General features: G+C 38.8%; 1 protein-coding gene across 1 annotated transcript in view; it reads left to right on the forward strand.

The window, feature by feature from the left end:
* The window catches only part of PTPRG (protein tyrosine phosphatase receptor type G), a gene marked incomplete at its 5' end in the record, with an annotated part of 197,661 nt that overhangs the window by 168,407 nt on the left and 11,910 nt on the right, over window positions 1-17,344 (forward strand). Inside the window, 9 exons of the mRNA XM_019626509.1 lie at window positions 433-567; window positions 2,545-2,717; window positions 4,218-4,353; window positions 4,931-5,077; window positions 7,052-7,145; window positions 8,029-8,105; window positions 8,590-8,718; window positions 11,969-12,115; window positions 12,821-12,963. Coding sequence (XP_019482054.1) covers window positions 433-567; window positions 2,545-2,717; window positions 4,218-4,353; window positions 4,931-5,077; window positions 7,052-7,145; window positions 8,029-8,105; window positions 8,590-8,718; window positions 11,969-12,115; window positions 12,821-12,963 — 1,181 coding nt within the window. The remainder of the gene's footprint in view (window positions 1-432; window positions 568-2,544; window positions 2,718-4,217; window positions 4,354-4,930; window positions 5,078-7,051; window positions 7,146-8,028; window positions 8,106-8,589; window positions 8,719-11,968; window positions 12,116-12,820; window positions 12,964-17,344) is intronic.

Consider the following 17,344-nt stretch of genomic DNA (forward strand, 5'->3'; position numbering starts at 1 on the left):
TTCCCGGTGTAGTACTCAGAATCACCCGGGCTTCACTTTGCCTCTGGGTCCCTCTTTGCCTCAGTGACCCAAGCTGTAACACGAATATTCTCAGTTACTGGTAACCGAATGCAGCCCAGCCTCACTTCAACTCCCTTTATAACATGTCCTGCCCACATTTCTGATAGGTCAAGCATACAGGTTTCTTTCTTAGGCCCTCATTAAAGTGTATCATGTGTTGAAAGATGATCATGAATACTAGGCCTGTTTCTCAAATGATCTTGGCCAAACTTGTCCCAAGATCAACCTCTTCAGAGGTCATGCCTGCCTCTGTGTTCCCTTTTTTGTCAACTATATGGTGATATTACCTGTGGTTTAACTCGTTCATTTAAAATTACATTATCAGCAGTACAATTATGGTAGTTGCAATTTACAACTTTTTCCTTTTTGCAGCGAAAATGTGATCAGTATTGGCCCACAGAGAATAGTGAGGAGTATGGAAACATTATCGTCACCCTGAAGAGCACAAAAGTACACGCTTGCTATACTGTTCGTCGTTTTTCAGTCAGAAATACAAAAGTGAAAAAGGTATGAAAGGCATTGGGTGGGCTGCCAAGGCCTCTCTTTTTAAAACTTGTATGAAAATTACCATACAACCAAGGCCAATTCTCAGAACCAACTTGGTTTTAAAAAAGTATCTTAAAGCATTTTCACAACTCTTTTGATTGACATCAATGTATTGTGTGAAAGATATTGGCAAAGCACATAATAGAATTTAACTGGCCTGATTGAATTCTTTAATCTCTTTCTGAAGAGAAGGCTTCATATTTAAAAAAAGGTCCTCTTAGGTTTTGATAACCAGCAAATATGGAAATATGGCAGCATCTGTTGATTTAGCTTTTTAATTCCAATTTTCTGAGAGCTTTAAAGCATTGTTTCCCAAAGTGTTCCAAGGAATGGAAGACGCTTGCAAAATCAGATTCTGCTACTTAATAGGGGATAGAAAATGAATGCTACATAATACAATACATAGCCCCTCCCTGAGAAGTGTACAATGAACACAGGTGACCCGAGTGTTAGAGTTAAGACATCTATTTAACTTTGTTTTGCCTGATGTTTCCTAATGTGACTTAACAATAAAACCCCTTTCTATAGAACTATTAACATCCTGAGAATCACACCTTGTGGAAATGTTGCTTTTGAGTTACATCAATTTCTCTTGTTCAATCTCCATTGTCCCATCAAGACTTACATATCATTATGGCAGTACTGCAAACTCTAGATGGTCATTAAGAAAATGTAAAGTAGTTACTCTACAGAGACTTAGGAATGATGGCAACTGTTTGTAGCAATGGGTCTTAATTTTTTTCTGAGTCTAGGACATCTTTGAGAATGTGATAAAACTGTACCCCTCTTGCCCCAGAAGAATTCACATTTATTCGAATTATGATGCACAATTTCAGTGACTCTGAAGCCCATCTCTAGTCCAAGGTTAACAGTCCTTTCTATGTATAGTTTTTTTCTGAGAACGGCAGAAGTATGAGAATCGGTAGCCCTGTAGCACTGTGTTCTCTGTTGTAGAACTATTAATTGGCTCAAGCTAAGCAATAACCAGTTTATACTTACAAAGCCATTACTCAGGGAAGCCCTTCACATACTTAAACATGCCCCATGGACTCACATTTTAGAAACAGTGTAAGTAGAGGAGGAAGTCAAATAGGAACGGTAGGTGTTTCGCATACTGACAAGAGGATAAAGTCATAACTGAAAATAAAAAACAGGAAAATGAGAGTTAACAGAAGAATTAAGAAATGAAAGCCATCCAGGACCTTTGGAGCACAAGGCCAAACACTCTACAAGCTTCAGTGTTGATTTATTGATGACCCTGAGTCATCAAAAATTTTAGTTTTAGAGTTATTGGTAATAAGGAAAAATGTATCACAGCAAGTGATCTATTAAGAAAATTTTCATCCAAGGTAGTTAAAATGTAAAAGGTTCAGCCACTTAAAGGAAAACTACTCTGAAAAATTCATTTATGAAAGTGAAAGATAAATGTATTTTTGCCTTTGACTCTAGAAATTGAGAATCATTAGTCACTTAGGGTCTTCCCCACACTTCGTGGAGAGTGCACAGCAGCAGCCAGCAGTTGGGCCCCTGAGGCTCAGCCTAGACAGTGGGAAAAGCAGGGGAAGCACGGCCCACAGTCAGATGAGAGCAAAGCAGTAGGGCCTTCAGGAGCTGGGGCAAGACGTCAGGAAATGGAGGCCTTGTAGGCAGATTCCAAAGTGCTCTGGATGGTTCCAAATCCAAAGCACTGATCTTAAACATTCATTCTTGGTACAGTCTTAATCCTTTTCTCTTCTAAGAGATGTCTGGTACTTCCCGTCCCGCCAGGAAATATCTCCATTTATGGCATGAGATGGCCACAAAGAGGAATTACATAGCCCAGGAATGGTAATTAGGGAGGATGAGATCAACGGTCCTATTTCCTAACATGCTTACATTATCTTTATCCAGAATGCCCACACTTGGCTTCAAGACATCTTTTTTTCACTTTTCTCATAGGGTCAGAAGGGAAACCCCAAGGGTCGTCAGAATGAAAGGGTGGTGATCCAGTATCACTACACACAGTGGCCCGACATGGGAGTCCCCGAGTACGCCCTTCCGGTCCTGACCTTTGTGAGGAGGTCCTCAGCAGCCCGCACGCCAGAAATGGGCCCTGTGTTGGTGCACTGCAGGTAGGGCTGGCGTCTTCCCTTCTGCCTGGATTCTGCACTGGAAGTGGGCAGAGCAGTAGGTGTGGGCCTTGTGAACTTGGACTGCGGTGGCCCTGCTACTGTTTTGTGTGATTTTGAGACCGAGTCTTCCACTGAAAACTGGAACCAATAAGACCTGTTAAGGTTATGTAAAGTGACCATTAATATAGTTCCATGACATTAAGACATCAACTGCTGCTTCTGAGGGTAAAACAAAATCCAGGTTTTGCAGATGAATCTCTAGTTTTTATAACATCATCTTATTATTAATAAAAATCCCCATTGTTTGTAGGGGAATTGTAGGCTGCTCCTAATCTATAAAAATCTGACCTTAAACACAAATTTAGAGCTTTCCACACTAGAGATTTTGAGTTTTTGTATTTGGCTTTTCTGTAGGGTTCCTCTAAATAATAATTATAATGTGTATGAAAGGGTTTTCAGTTTTTTAGTTTATACATGCTATATAAAATACCTTTTAAAAAGCACCGGGAAAGCCTTCTATAAAGCCAATTTTCTAACTACCTTAAACAACCTTAGTTGGTTGTTTAAAAATGCTTTTATTGTGTTCCATTTGTAATTGCATTCTTGGCTTTCTTTTTTCCACTTTGATATTCAAATGAGTATTTATTCTGTGATTAATGTTGCATAGCTACACAGCCTTTTCTAAGCACTTCTTTTGGGGTGTTCTTACACTACTGGAAGGTCCTTTCCAGAAATCGGAACAATCTTCTTGTGTTTCAAATCCCATGAGAAGTCTACATTTTTGCTAACCCATTTAGGAACACTAAAATAGAGATAAGTGTCTATGAAAGAGCTTAGGTATCAATGGAGTTGTGTGAGGTGAAGACCTGGAGGGTTCTGCCAAAAGAAGCTTGCTACTCCTTACTATAGAACTTAGATCTTTTTGAGTATTTTCATTTAATAACAATTAGAAACATAAATAAGAGGCCATATTTTCCAGATGTGGTATTCTTATTATATACCTGGATTACTAAAATAAAGCACCCCTTTAAATAGGAACTTTCTAATACGGAGCAGGCCGGAAGAGTTGGGCAGAAAGGGAGTTTACTAAAAGGATAATGGGCCTCCAGAGTCACGGGGAGAGGTGGAGAACCAGGCGCATGCCCAAACAGCATGTGAAAACTCCCTACACATTTGCCTCAGCAGATGTGGTCCTCGGGTAGAGATGGCTGCTGCCAAGAAAGACACCTAGTGTTCCTTTGCATCACCAAGTTGCAGCCTTTGCTTGAGCTGCAAGAGAGGTTGAGAAAGCAAGCATGTAACATTTTTTTGCAGCTCCTATAATATGGAAAGGCAATCTTTGATCCCCATCAAGACTCGAGATGGGAAATGCACTAATAACCTATCGAAACAACAGGGTTATTTCTACGCCCTTTAGAGATTTAGAATGTAATTGTCCCAATCCGTGTTCACAACATCATAAAGCAGAAGGTACTAGTTGAGTATCCTCATGTCTTCCAGCGCTGGTGTGGGCAGGACGGGCACCTACATTGTAATAGACAGCATGCTGCAACAGATAAAAGACAAAAGCACAGTTAATGTCCTGGGATTCCTAAAGCATATCAGGACACAGCGTAACTACCTCGTCCAGACTGAGGTAAGGAGTGGCGCCTGTGCACTCATGACATTCTAGCACATTCTTTAACTGAAAATGGAACGAGATTGAGGAGACAGATTCATTCTCTTAGAGCTTGAAGGAATTTACAGGTTTGTATTAGAAAAGAGCCAGGCTGTGATACTTTTCTTTGGCTCATCGTTTTCCATTTCTGTGTGGATCTTAACTTTGGATTTCTCAATAACTACACAAGCACTTATGTAGCAGCTATGGTTGTATCTAGGGCTGTGTTCAATGCTATGAGGAGTTAAACATGTCGTTTGACCTGAGAAATACATGTGAGAGTGATTCTAAAGCCCTTCATTGAACACACATTTCTCCATTGCGTGCTGCATTGAACCTACTGTTTTAGGCATGGTATAGAATACAGAACTAAACACACAAGTTATGGTGGGTAAACAAGTAAGTATTGGGGCAAAGCACATGTAAATGCCTAAGGATTCATTGGGTGGTGCCTCTTAGGGGAAGAGCTCATCTAAGGTAGGCTCTGTGAATGGGATGGAGGTGACTACCCCTTAGCAGCTCTCCCCAGTGACCGCCATGCATTGGACCTTTGTAGGAGCAGTACATTTTCATCCATGATGCCTTGCTGGAAGCCATTCTTGGAAAAGAGACTGAAGTATCTTCAAATCAACTGCATAGTTATGTTAACAGCATCCTCATACCAGGAGTAGGAGGAAAGACACGACTGGAAAAACAATTCAAGGTAGGGCTTCACATACATTTCTAGGGTAAGATAGCAAGGAAGTAAAGAAATGCCTTGAGTTGGGGGAGGGGGGTCATGTCTTTTTTGCATGAATTTATAGACCGAAATGGATTAATATGTGTATTGTACTACTCACATGTAATGCAAAGGAAAATAAAGCTTCATCTATATATGCACTGTTGGTATCCAAGTAGATAATGTGGTGCTGTATTTTCTTCTGAGCAGTTTACGACTTTTTACAACTTTATCTGAGCATAAACATCAGCCCCTGACCACAATGGCATATGCTTTGAATCACTCGTTTCAGTCCAAAAAATACCCCCTGTATTTTTTCTGAACTAATCTACTTTAACCCTTATTAAGAACGGTTATTGTTGACATATTGTCTTAAAATTAAAGCTATTTGAAAGACTATCCTAGCAGATAATTTAGAAACTAGGAAAGAGTTACTTAGGACTACTACAGGAAAGTTAACTTTTCCTAAATGGTTGTTCTTTTTCTTTATAGGGGCATGAACAGGTTTAAAGGCAGTTAAGGTTTATATGGAATTGACTTGAAATAAAGGTGAACAGAGAGACTAGAAGGACTTTTAAAGAAATTAAAATCAGAAAAGCTGAGTTATCTCAAAAGATTTATTATAACTTTAAATGTCTCTCTCCAGTCACTAAGTGCTTTCCTATTAGTCTTTCAGTCTTTTAAATTCGGTGGTTTTTTGCACATTGTTCTATATGTACTTTCTCATTTTGTGTCAAGAAGGAAAGAATGGGATGAATCTGTGCAGTTTTAGTTTTCATGGTAAAATTTACTCATAGACTTGAAACCTACACTTAAATCTTAGCTGAGCAAATGAGACTGCCAAGCAAATAAGTGATATGAAATGAAAAATAGATTTAATTTCATTGCGAGTTCAGTCATAACAGTTTCAAATTTCTAGCTCTCCTTTTATAACCTCCCAACTACTTTTCTAAAAACCATTTGAGGCAATTAAAATGGACATAGTGTCTCATTTTAAATGTTTAAAATGAATTCTAGGGTACCAACATTTCTTAAATTCTGCCTTTCTTTAGCATTTCTGCAATATATGTTTACACATACTTTTTTTAAAAAAATCCTCAAAGAAATCAGTTTATTCCATTGGGAATCAGGTAATTCGTTCTTTTATAGACACTAGCCACTTCAGAACTTAAGTGGAAAGAGACAAAAATCAGAAACTTAAAAACTATAGTTCAGGCCTTTGACAGTAGTACTAAAGCATTTGGAGGAGACCGTTCCCATAAACTCTGTTAAGATGGACCAACATATATACAAAGTGGTTCAAACAATTTATATAAACAAAAGAATAACCAAACTATGGAGTTAACTTTTTATAACAGCCTTAGAACAATGTCAGTTCAATAGAAATTTACTGAGAACTGAGTCAATTCTTAATCTTGAAGAAATGTGATTAGCTCTTATTACCATGAAGCAACATTTTCTAGGGTAGACCCTCCTGAGCTCATGTGTCTATGAGGAATTATACGAAAAAAATTTACAGAAACAATGGCATCCACAGAAAAACCCACATTAATTGAGTAAATATCTATTACTTACATAGTACCTGCCATCAAGAACCTAACACCTAAGAGCAGAAATAAGATAAGCATACAGACAACCAAGATCAGTGAGAGAAGCACCATGAGTGAAACATAGAAAGCGTTCTTTGGGATTTAAAAATGTTTTGTTCCTCAATAATCTGATTACTGGTATTTGTTGCCAGATCATCAAATGCTATCAGTTATACCTTTTGTTGGTTTGTTTTGTTGTTTTTCCACCTTTATTGATGTAGAATTGATATATAACATTGTATAAGTTCAAGGTATACAAAGTAAAGCCTTGATATATGTATATATTGTGAAATGATTATCATAGTAATGTTAGTTAATATGTCCACAACTATACCTTTGAATGAAGACTAAAATGTTGCTTTTCTTTCAGCTGGTCACACAATGTAATGCAAAATATGTGGAATGCTTTAGTGCTCAGAAAGAGTGTAACAAAGAAAAGAACAGAAACTCTTCAGTCGTGCCATGTAAGATCTTAAAATCCGTTTGACTTGGTTGAGTGTGCTGGTATTTTTTGTCATTGGATATTATACATTGTGTAACGTGATTAGATACTACCAAGGGGAAAGGTTATGTGCAGGTCAGCTGAGGCAGTTTGATCACACTGGGAGGGCGGGCTGGCAGTGCCAGCAAGTCGCTGCATCTGTGTGACATGAAATCTAGCTTCAGTTTACCTCAAAATTCAAGAATTAGGTTACTTCTACCATATCTTAACTAGAAAAAGTAAAGTCGTTATCACTGTTGCATTCGCACTCCTTCAAAACTTAGAGTCCCGGATAAACCTGTACAAGAAGTACATCATTAAAGTATCTGGCTGGTGAGATCAGAGCACTGTTGATAGGTGGCGACCTTTGTATAAATAACTCGGACCCAGCAGAGGATACTGTGTGTGCTACCCATACAGGCACGACCGCTGGAGAGATTCTCTCTCCTGGAAAACGTCACTGTCTGATAAGCCCTTTGTGGGGAGCAAGACATGGATAAAGGGATGGCAAAAGAGCAAAGGGAAACACATTGGCATAATTGTAGGAATATCAAACCCAGGAAAAAATGTATCTGAAACTCTGTCATCTCTGCACAGAGTATTAGAGATCTGCTTTGAAAACCTCTCCCACACTGAAATTTTATTCCTATAATGCCTATGCCCTTCTGGGAATGTGTAGCAAAATTTAATTTTATATTCTGCCTTAGCCAATAAACGCTTTAGCTTGGTTAAAAATATAGAGAAGTCTTAAAAGGAAAGGAGAACCAAGGGGGTATATTACTCACCAAGTGTATCTCAGAAAGCGCCGTTGGATCTGTGTGTATAATAAGGCAAATGTGGTGTTTTTTGTTTTTTCCATATGATAGCTGAGCGTGCTCGAGTGGGTCTTGCACCGTTGCCTGGAATGAAAGGAACAGATTACATTAATGCTTCGTATATCATGGTGAGAGTCAACCAGTTAATTATAAATAAAGTCAATTAAACTGCAAGGTGCTAAAGAGCAGATACCACTTATGTGACTGACTTCATTTTTCAAGTAATTTCTCAATGTGTAATAGGAAAATTATAGAGATTTCTGTATCTTGAAATCGCTAACAAAAGACATCTAAAACAGTGGGGGGTAGAAAAATGCTTGTTAAGGAATTAATTTTATTGTTAATTTCACCCATCTAGACTTTGAATAAATGTTGAAATTACTGTTAAGTAAAAACAGCAGGGGTAACTGAAAGTGAATTGCATGTAGAGACAAAATTGTCTACACTTGTTAGCAGACGTACATCTAAAAATTAGCCAAATGCACTGACTGCCTTTTTCAATTATTTTCGTACCGTCAAAACAATGCTGTCTTAATTCATGAATATATTTTACGACTGCAAAGTTAGAATACAGCACTCATAATCACTGATTTGTTGTCTCCCTTACTGAAGGGCTATTATAGGAGCAATGAATTTATTATAACCCAGCATCCCCTGCCACACACTACGAAAGATTTCTGGCGAATGATTTGGGATCATAATGCACAGATCATTGTCATGCTGCCAGACAACCAGAGCTTGGTAAGTAAAGCACAGCTGCTGTATATTAATGAGCCTTTGAGGCCATGAGCATACATTACTTTGATACCTTGCTACAGGGCTATGGTGTCTGTATATGCTAGGGAGGGGATTTCGATGTCTCATCTTTAAGTCTGTACAGATTCCTTCTGCGGTCTCACAATTACCTTCCCTATCGGGTCCATTACTTAATTCTCTAATGCTGGGTATATCACTCCTCAAGTGTACTGTACGTGGCAGTGTGGTAAACGGTTTTGAAAAGTCCCTTTTCCTAACCTCATTAATGTATGACCTTAACCCAACCTCTTAGTTGCTATGTCACTTTTGAAAAATAAATAATAGCAGCTAACATTGGAGAATAGCAGTTAACATTGGAGTATGTAACTGTGCTTATTACTCCCCGTGTATTAACTAACTCATTCAGTCCCCTCTACAATTGTATAACATGGTACTGTTGTCATCTCATTTAATAATTGAGAAAACTGAGGGAAATAACTTGCCCAAGGGCACACAAATCAGGATTGGAGTCAGGATTTCAACCTGAGTCACTGTCTCCAGAGCTCATGCTTTTAATCATTTTTTGCTCTAGTGTACGTCCTACCCACATCATAGAAATGTTTCCTACCCCCAAATTGTATCAAAAGTAATAATAACGTATCATTACTTTTCCTCCAAGCCAATGGTAAGTCAGCTCTGTTACAGGAAGGAGATAAGTAAAGGCTGTTTCGTTCCTGCTTAAAGATGTTTTTTAAGAACTTGAGTCCTTCCCTATTGAGATCTCTAAACTATATAGGAGAAGGGTCAGCACATTTATAAAAATAAGCTTAAATGTTTGTACTTAAATCTCTAAGTTTCAAATTAGTTGGGTTCAAAAGTTACTGTAAGGACATATAAGCCCATGAAGTAAAAACAAAAACAAAAACCAACGAGGATCTGCCTCCATGAGTGTCAGATCAGTGGGTTTTTTTAATCAAGAAACAGCCTGTGATTGAACCCCTAGTCTTGATGACATGCATTTGACTGCGTGCCAGTCACTAGGAACTTCTTCACTTTGTCGCATTTCACTCCAGCTTCAGAGTACCCAGGCTGCTTCTGAACGATAGAATGGCAACAAAGTTGAGAATCTGAAGCTAAAAACTGGAGTGTAAATTTTCAAATTAGCTGGCAGTAGGGGTCTATTCTATTTGGCATGTGGAATTGGAGGCATTTAGGGTTGTTAAAAACGTTCGTTTGTTAGATGAGTCAGTATTTTGTTATTGTCACTTAACAGAGGGCGGTCACCAAAAGCACCTACCCACAAGCCCATTTGCATGGTGAGGCTAGGGGGGAGACCGGACCGAATAAACGGATACATGTTCTGCAGACAGTGTGGGTCCAGGAACTGCCCTGGAATGGGTCATCCAGCATCTCTGAGACCTAAGAAGGCGAGGCTGGCGTCATGCAGGGCTGCGTTCTCAGCTCCAGGGCCCAAAGTCACATTAATTGCAATTTTCCTAAGATAATGTCTCTGGGTTCCTATGTCTGCTTTACTGCTAATTACTACTGTAACTTGACAGGACCACAATTCTGTGACTAGCCCAGAGTCCTGGTTCCTACCTTAGAAAGCACCGTTACCGGTGCCGAGGCATCTCCCTACGTAAATAGATCTGTAAGCAAGGGAACCGTGAGACCACAGTGCCTACTGAATTAAGACGTAGCATTTATTTTTCTCAGTCTTTCAAGATGATCAGTTATCCCCTAGTTTATTACCTGTATCCAAAAGTTTTTCTCTGCTTTTCTTCTACCATAACTAAAATCCCTCTGGCAGTGTTTAGACCAACCACATAATTTCCTATTCATGTTACCATCATAAAAGCTCTTTGAGGCATGTAGTTCTCTTATTCCCACTTTTCAGGTGTGGAATGCAAGGCTCAGATAGAGTCATTGATTCAGGATTGCATCCAATTCTAAATCCTATGCTTAATCTGTATATACTGGTTAAATTTAGAGGTCCTGCCCATCATACCTTATGTTTTTAGTATCTCTTAAAAGGGCCCCAATTCCGTTTCATCTTGGACAAAATATATTAAAACACATGACAGTTACAGACTTCTTTTGTATAGACTAAACCCAATTGCTAATCTGTTTCCCCTTATGCTGAGCTTTAAAAATAAAAATGTACTTGGCAATAACCTGTATTGAAACTTGAAAGGGTGATAAGTCTTATTGGACTGTTGGCTCATTTCTGATGCAACAATGTAAGAGTAAACAAAACCTTCTTTGTTTTGAACACTATTCAGAGTTATTTCTGACTTCACTAGTAGCATCTAGCATTTTCAGGAAAATGCCCGTAGAAATCTATTACATGCAGACTGTAGTTTGCTATTTGAACTGATTAGAAAAGGGGAACGGGGAGCTTATTGTCAAAATCATTGTATTTCTCCATCCTATGCAACAATTAACTTTTTTTAGGCCTCTTTAATTTTCAGGGATAGAATATAAGTGCCAAGCCTGAATATTTACTTTTAATCTTAAAATAGATGAGCATTTGAAAGCTTCCCTGATTCAAGGCTGAAAGACTTTCTATGTTACTCCCTTTTGAAACCTAACATGGACACACTAATTTTTCTCTTAAAGAACACCTTGTACTTAACAGCCACCATGCTTATTATGTATGTACAACGTACTTCCAAAAAGGTTCTCTCTCTTACCATTTATTAGTAGTGTGATTTAGACAACTTATGGACCTCCCTGAATCTTGTCATCTGTAAAGACACATGACAAAAATCCCTTACCTCACTAGTATATTGTGAAAATTAAATAATGTTTATGAAAGTCCTTTGCAAAATGCTAATCCCCTGTAGAACTGTTATTAACATAATCCATAGGAAATAACAATTAGCATGTCTTAGTTGCTTAAGCAATTGTGAATAATAGGTTACAATTAATTGACCTAATCCCTTCTCCTTTTTCATTATGACGATTATATTGCAAAGCACTCCTCAACTGGGAGTAATGCATCCCTTAGAGATGCATTTTGGTTGTTACAATCACAAGTGAGAAGTGCTAGAACACAGTTACTATCACATACGTTTTAAAATAGAATACCATAACCACTGACCTCAGAATGATTAGACAGGGATATAATTCTATGAACCAAATTTCAAAGATGAAGTGAGAGGTGTGGCAAACGTAATGAATCATTTTGCAAGAAAATTCTCCAACCGATGTTTGACAGCACCGCAGAGGACGTCTTTTGTTGTTGTTCCCACAGGCAGAGGATGAGTTTGTCTACTGGCCAAGTCGAGAAGAATCCATGAACTGCGAGGCCTTCACCGTCACCCTTATCAGCAAAGACAGACTGTGCCTGTCGAATGAAGAACAAATTATCATCCATGACTTCATCCTTGAAGCTACACAGGTAACCTAAACCTCAGGACCTTAGTAACAGCCTCTCTTGGCCCCGGTCACCCTTCTACGGAATTCTGAAGTAACTTACCACCCTCGGCAGGCCAGGCATTTGTATATGGCTTAATTGTAATATGTACACTTCCCCTTTTTTTTCCTTCTTTCAAATATTTGCTTTCTCAGCTGGATAGATGAAGTGTAACTAGTTCTTTTGACTGAGCACACTTACAAATAGCTCTGTTGACCTAATTATAAAAACAATATACTAGAGCTCAATATTTTCTTTGCCGTCAGAAATGTACACTTTGCAATGTGTTACGGCAATGATGATAAGACTTTTTTTGTTACACACGTTTTGATGTGTAATAACTGCCTTCTTAGGGGGCAGGTAAGAGAGAAGCTGTCTTACATTAGTAATTTAAATGATGAACTCCTAACGCCTTCCTTTTTTTCCTTTGATTTTAAAGATAAGAAGAATTGCCACTTGAAATTTTAACCTGAACAAAATAGGATTCTGTTATCCTGTTGTGATATTTCAGTACCTGACCTGCTCATTTTTTAATAGCAGACAGACCTCCCTGGTATTTTTCTTCTTACCAGGCCCACATTGGTTAATCTGGCATTCTTCAGTTATCTGTGATATATGCTTTCTCAGGAGCAAGTTCTAGCCATTAGATTGTAGACAGAAGGAAATAAACTCATGTTGTATTGGTTGTAGGATGACTATGTCCTAGAAGTTCGGCACTTCCAGTGTCCCAAATGGCCTAACCCAGATGCCCCCATAAGCAGTACCTTTGAACTTATTAACGTCATCAAGGAAGAGGCCTTAACAAGGGATGGCCCCACCATTGTTCATGATGAGTATGTATCAGTTTCTTAGTTTTAAAATTCATACCTTGTTGTTGTTGTTGCATTGCTCTAGTAGTGGAAAGATGGATTTTTAAAACCTTAACTGCCATGTTCCTTCTAATGTGTACCTGTGCAAGGTGTTCTGGTTCTGCTTGCATTTTAATTTGTCAAACCTTCCAAGTCTTCAGGTTCTCCTAGAGTATATGGTCTAGAGCAGCGGTTCTCAACCTGTGGGTCGCGACCCCTTTGGGGGTTGAACGACCCTTTCACAGGGGTCGCCTAAGACCATTGCAAAACAAAAAGATATTTACATTACGATTCATAACAGTAGCAAAATGACAGTTATAGAGTAGCAACGAAAATAATTTTATGGTTGGGGGTCACCACAACATGAGGAACTGTATTAAGGGGTCGTGGCATTAGGAAGGTTGAGAACCGCTGTTCTAGAAAGATGGAAGCACTGTATCTTAGCCTACAAAAGTAGATTTGCATGCTTTCTGGGGTTTGAACAACTTATTCAAACAAATTCATCAAACAGTTAATTAAATTATTTACATTAATTAAATAGTTACATTTATTTTAACATTCCTGCACTGAATTTTAGCAAACATTTATTAGGGAAGAAATCTTTTTAAATATGGTTTAGTTGATTAGTAATAAATAAACTATTAAAATTTACAATGTGTTTTGAACTTCATAGTACTGTATTTGGGATTTAAAGGTAAAAAATTTGAATCTCAAAGAGAACAAGTTGCTCCTGGCTCAGAGATTCTAAGGTACAAGTGATGTTCCAACCCAGCCCCCTTCCACTTTGATAAGAGAGAAAGGGCCCTACATATAATTTATGGAATATGAGTATTTGCAGTCAGACTTCATAGCTGGCATCAACCTGCAGTTCATATAACCCCAGGGTGTTTAGAACCTCAGAAACCTTTAGCCAGTATTGTACCTCTTATACAGCCTCATGTCTGTTTTAGTTCCAAGGTAGCTAGCTCCCTTGGTCAGCAAATTCTCACTATATCCATCATGTTCACTAAATTACCAACTACTTCAATAGCATAGATATTAATGACTTTGAAAGTAAACCATATTGTTGTCTTTTATTTTCCTTGAACTAATATATAACAGGAAGTGCACAAAGATTTTTGGCCGAGGTCAGCACCTTCACCTCAAACCCATATTTTTCTCATAATTGAAGTCAGCCATGTTACTGGCTGCTTCCAAAGGGTTCTGTGGTCTTTTTTAGGAAATAGTGACTACTTCAGAATGTTGGCTCGACTTAGCTAGATTCAGAATTAAGATTAAAAGAGCATTATAGTCAAAGCGTTAGTTAGATAGCACACTAAGTAAGGTCCCTAGAAATGTGACAACCACCAGCAGTGTTTAAATGACACACAGACAGCCTCAGAATAACTGGGTAGTTGTTACTGGCTATGAAATGTTAGGGGAGGCAGTTATAGCATAAAGGTAGGGCTATTTCTAGAGGTTTTTCCACATTAAACTGGATCAGATTTTTAAATTACTTCTGTGTTTTACCATCTCCCGTCGATTCAGGCCAAATCCTAATGTTGCTGCCCAAGTTCTGAGTGATTTGGCTGTTACCATAATGCTCCAAGGAATTAGGTCCTATAGTCAGTAGTGCAGCTAATCTTACATTTTATGGGATGGGAAGAGGGAAAGGAAAAACACTACTTGCCTAGTTAAACAATTTCAATAGAATTGTTTCATTCATTTATCTCTATTCGGCATTTGGGTATGTTTTCCCTATTCGGTAACTTTTATTTTATGCCACATGCTGAGTAGATCACCTGTGGAATTAATCAAAGGTAGCTGTTCTTAGCCCTAGTTAAGAAAAGAAAAAATCCTAAACTAGTGGATCTACAAATATCAGATAGGTAAGCTGGATTAAAACCACCTAAAGAAATGTGTTCATTTATCCATCCACCATCTTTAGGAGATAAGTGATTTCCATAGAAATTATTTTTCCACATTACTCAAGAACAACTTTAAAATTTTTACTCAGAATGAAGACCAGCTCCCTTTCAGTTTCCTCTTACCTGATATTTGCAGCTCGGAATATCCCTTCATGGTGACATGCGGACACCTCCTATGTAGCTTGTCTGCAACCAAACTCATCCTCTTCCAGCCTGACCCCGCCCACCAGGTCTTCTTGATGCTCCCCATTCTTTCCCTTCACTTTGCAAATTCTTTTCCAGTCTCGCCTATGTTTACTTTTCCAGCTACCATCCCAGTCCTCCCCTGAAGTGCTTCCTACAGGCCCCCTTTCCCCTGCAAATACTGGTTCCTCTGAGTGCCCTTGCATTCAACACACAGTTCAAAGTCAGTCTCTCACCTGTTTCTAACTCACTTCAGAGTTGATCATCAAAATCATTAACAAACATCACATCCTTCCCAGGGCCCTTCCTGTGTGTCATATATTGTAACTATAATACTAGTCCACAGGACCGTCATCCCCACATCGCTGAGACCAGCAGTGGTAACTCACTCGTTCCAGTCCCCATAGGGTGAACCCCCCAGTGCCTGGCACATAGTGGGTGCTGAACAGATATTGGCATGAAGGGGTACTGTGCTTTAAATTGTGATGACTTACAAAAGTGTAGGCTGTGTACCCACCCATATACAAACTCTTCCCAGAGCGCTTTGCACCTTTTTGTTTTGTCAATTTGCCTGCTTGAATTCCACTGTGAACTATAAAGCCAATTTACAAAGTTTTTTAAGCTCAAAAGTAGAAGTGAGCAGACTTGGAAAGAAGACCTGATTGCTTCTGCTGTAAGTCAAACATACTGTTAGTGCATCACCTTCGTTATATCTATTTGGTCTTCATAGAGATCTTTTAACACCTACTTTCAGGGTCCTCGGCTGTGCACCATATGGATGGTTTCTAGATAGATAACCTAAAGAGAAATTGATTCTATTTGAGAACTGATTCTATTTGAGAACAGGCGTGGCTTAAAAGCAAACTGCTCTACCAACAGGTGGCAGGATGGCTCAGCTAAAAAAAACAACAAAAAAAAAACTAAGAAATATTTTAAAAAGAAAACTAAAAGCAAACTGCTCTATTCACTGCATCGTATATTCACCTGTTTAAGACAATTCTGTTCAGAGGCTGAGCTGTATCATTACTGTCCTTTTAAAAACAGAGCCTATGTTTTTACAGAAGTTTGAAAGACAGACATTAGACTTTCAATCACAGAACAAAGACTAGCTTCCTGTGCCAATACAATTAATCCACTCTGGAGCTATATTGGATAGCACAGTAGGCTATTGGGGGTTATTGCAGTGGGCTAATTTCATTTAACAGTTCTCAAAGTGTGACCTGAGGGCACTTGGTTGGGGCAGTGATCTTCAAGCCCCTTCCAGGAGGTCCAAAGGTCAAAACTGTTTTCATAATAACGCAAACATGCTATTTGCCTCGTTGACTCTCGTTCTGTCATGAGTTTACAGCACAGTTTTCCAGAGCTTCATGCTCTGCGGTGATCCTCACTCTGATGGCTAATGGAATGTGGGCTTGCATGGTTTTGTGTCAACATTTTCTCAGTTCTAATTTCTGATACAGTAAATATTTGACAGATATAGCCCAAATAAGCAAAAGTTCTTTGGAAGTCTTCAAAAACTTTTTATTTTTATTTGGTCCTGAGATATTCTAGAGGAGATGCAGAGATCTGTGGACTGCCTTCTATGCTAACTGCTGCAGAGAAACCCACAAATCATAGCTAATTCATTAAATCCTCAAATTTACCCTAGTAGGAGGGTAGTTTTCAGATCTCAGCTTCACATATCAGAAGATAGTCACAGTGACACTAAGTAATATGGCCTGTGTACACATATCATTGGTAAGTGTCAGAGCCAGGACCAGCGACATAATTTGTGGGGTCTAGTATAAAATGAAAATACAGGAACCCTTATCCAAAAATTAGAGAAACAAGAATTTCCAGATGGCAACAGCAGAGCATTAAACTGAAGTGCAGGACCCTTCTGAGTATGGGGACCCATCAAAGCAGGGCTTCCCACACACCTGCACTGGTGGAGGTGTGGCAGCTGACCCTGCCATAGTCAGATGCAGATCTGTCTCATCCTGCTGGTTAACACTGCCTCCCACTGGTGTTCACATAAGCGCCCCTGCAATCATTTCTCTCATTTCCTCACACTGGGGGTTTTTTCTACTTTATTTTCTCATTCAGTTACAAAGTTTTAATATCTTCAAGTCCTATAGAAGCCTTTTATATTGCCATTTTCCCCCAGGATTGTTACATATACAAGCTTTAACTCTGTTTTCCTTGTTGCCCTAAAGATTTCTAAGGGAAGCTTCACTTGACAGTGACAGGGTTATAACTCTGGATTGTATTCTTGGTTATCATTTAAAAAAACAACT

The sequence above is a fragment of the Hipposideros armiger genome, unplaced genomic scaffold, assembly GCF_001890085.2.
Source record: "Hipposideros armiger isolate ML-2016 unplaced genomic scaffold, ASM189008v1 scaffold_681, whole genome shotgun sequence".
NCBI classification, from domain to species: domain Eukaryota; kingdom Metazoa; phylum Chordata; class Mammalia; order Chiroptera; family Hipposideridae; genus Hipposideros; species Hipposideros armiger.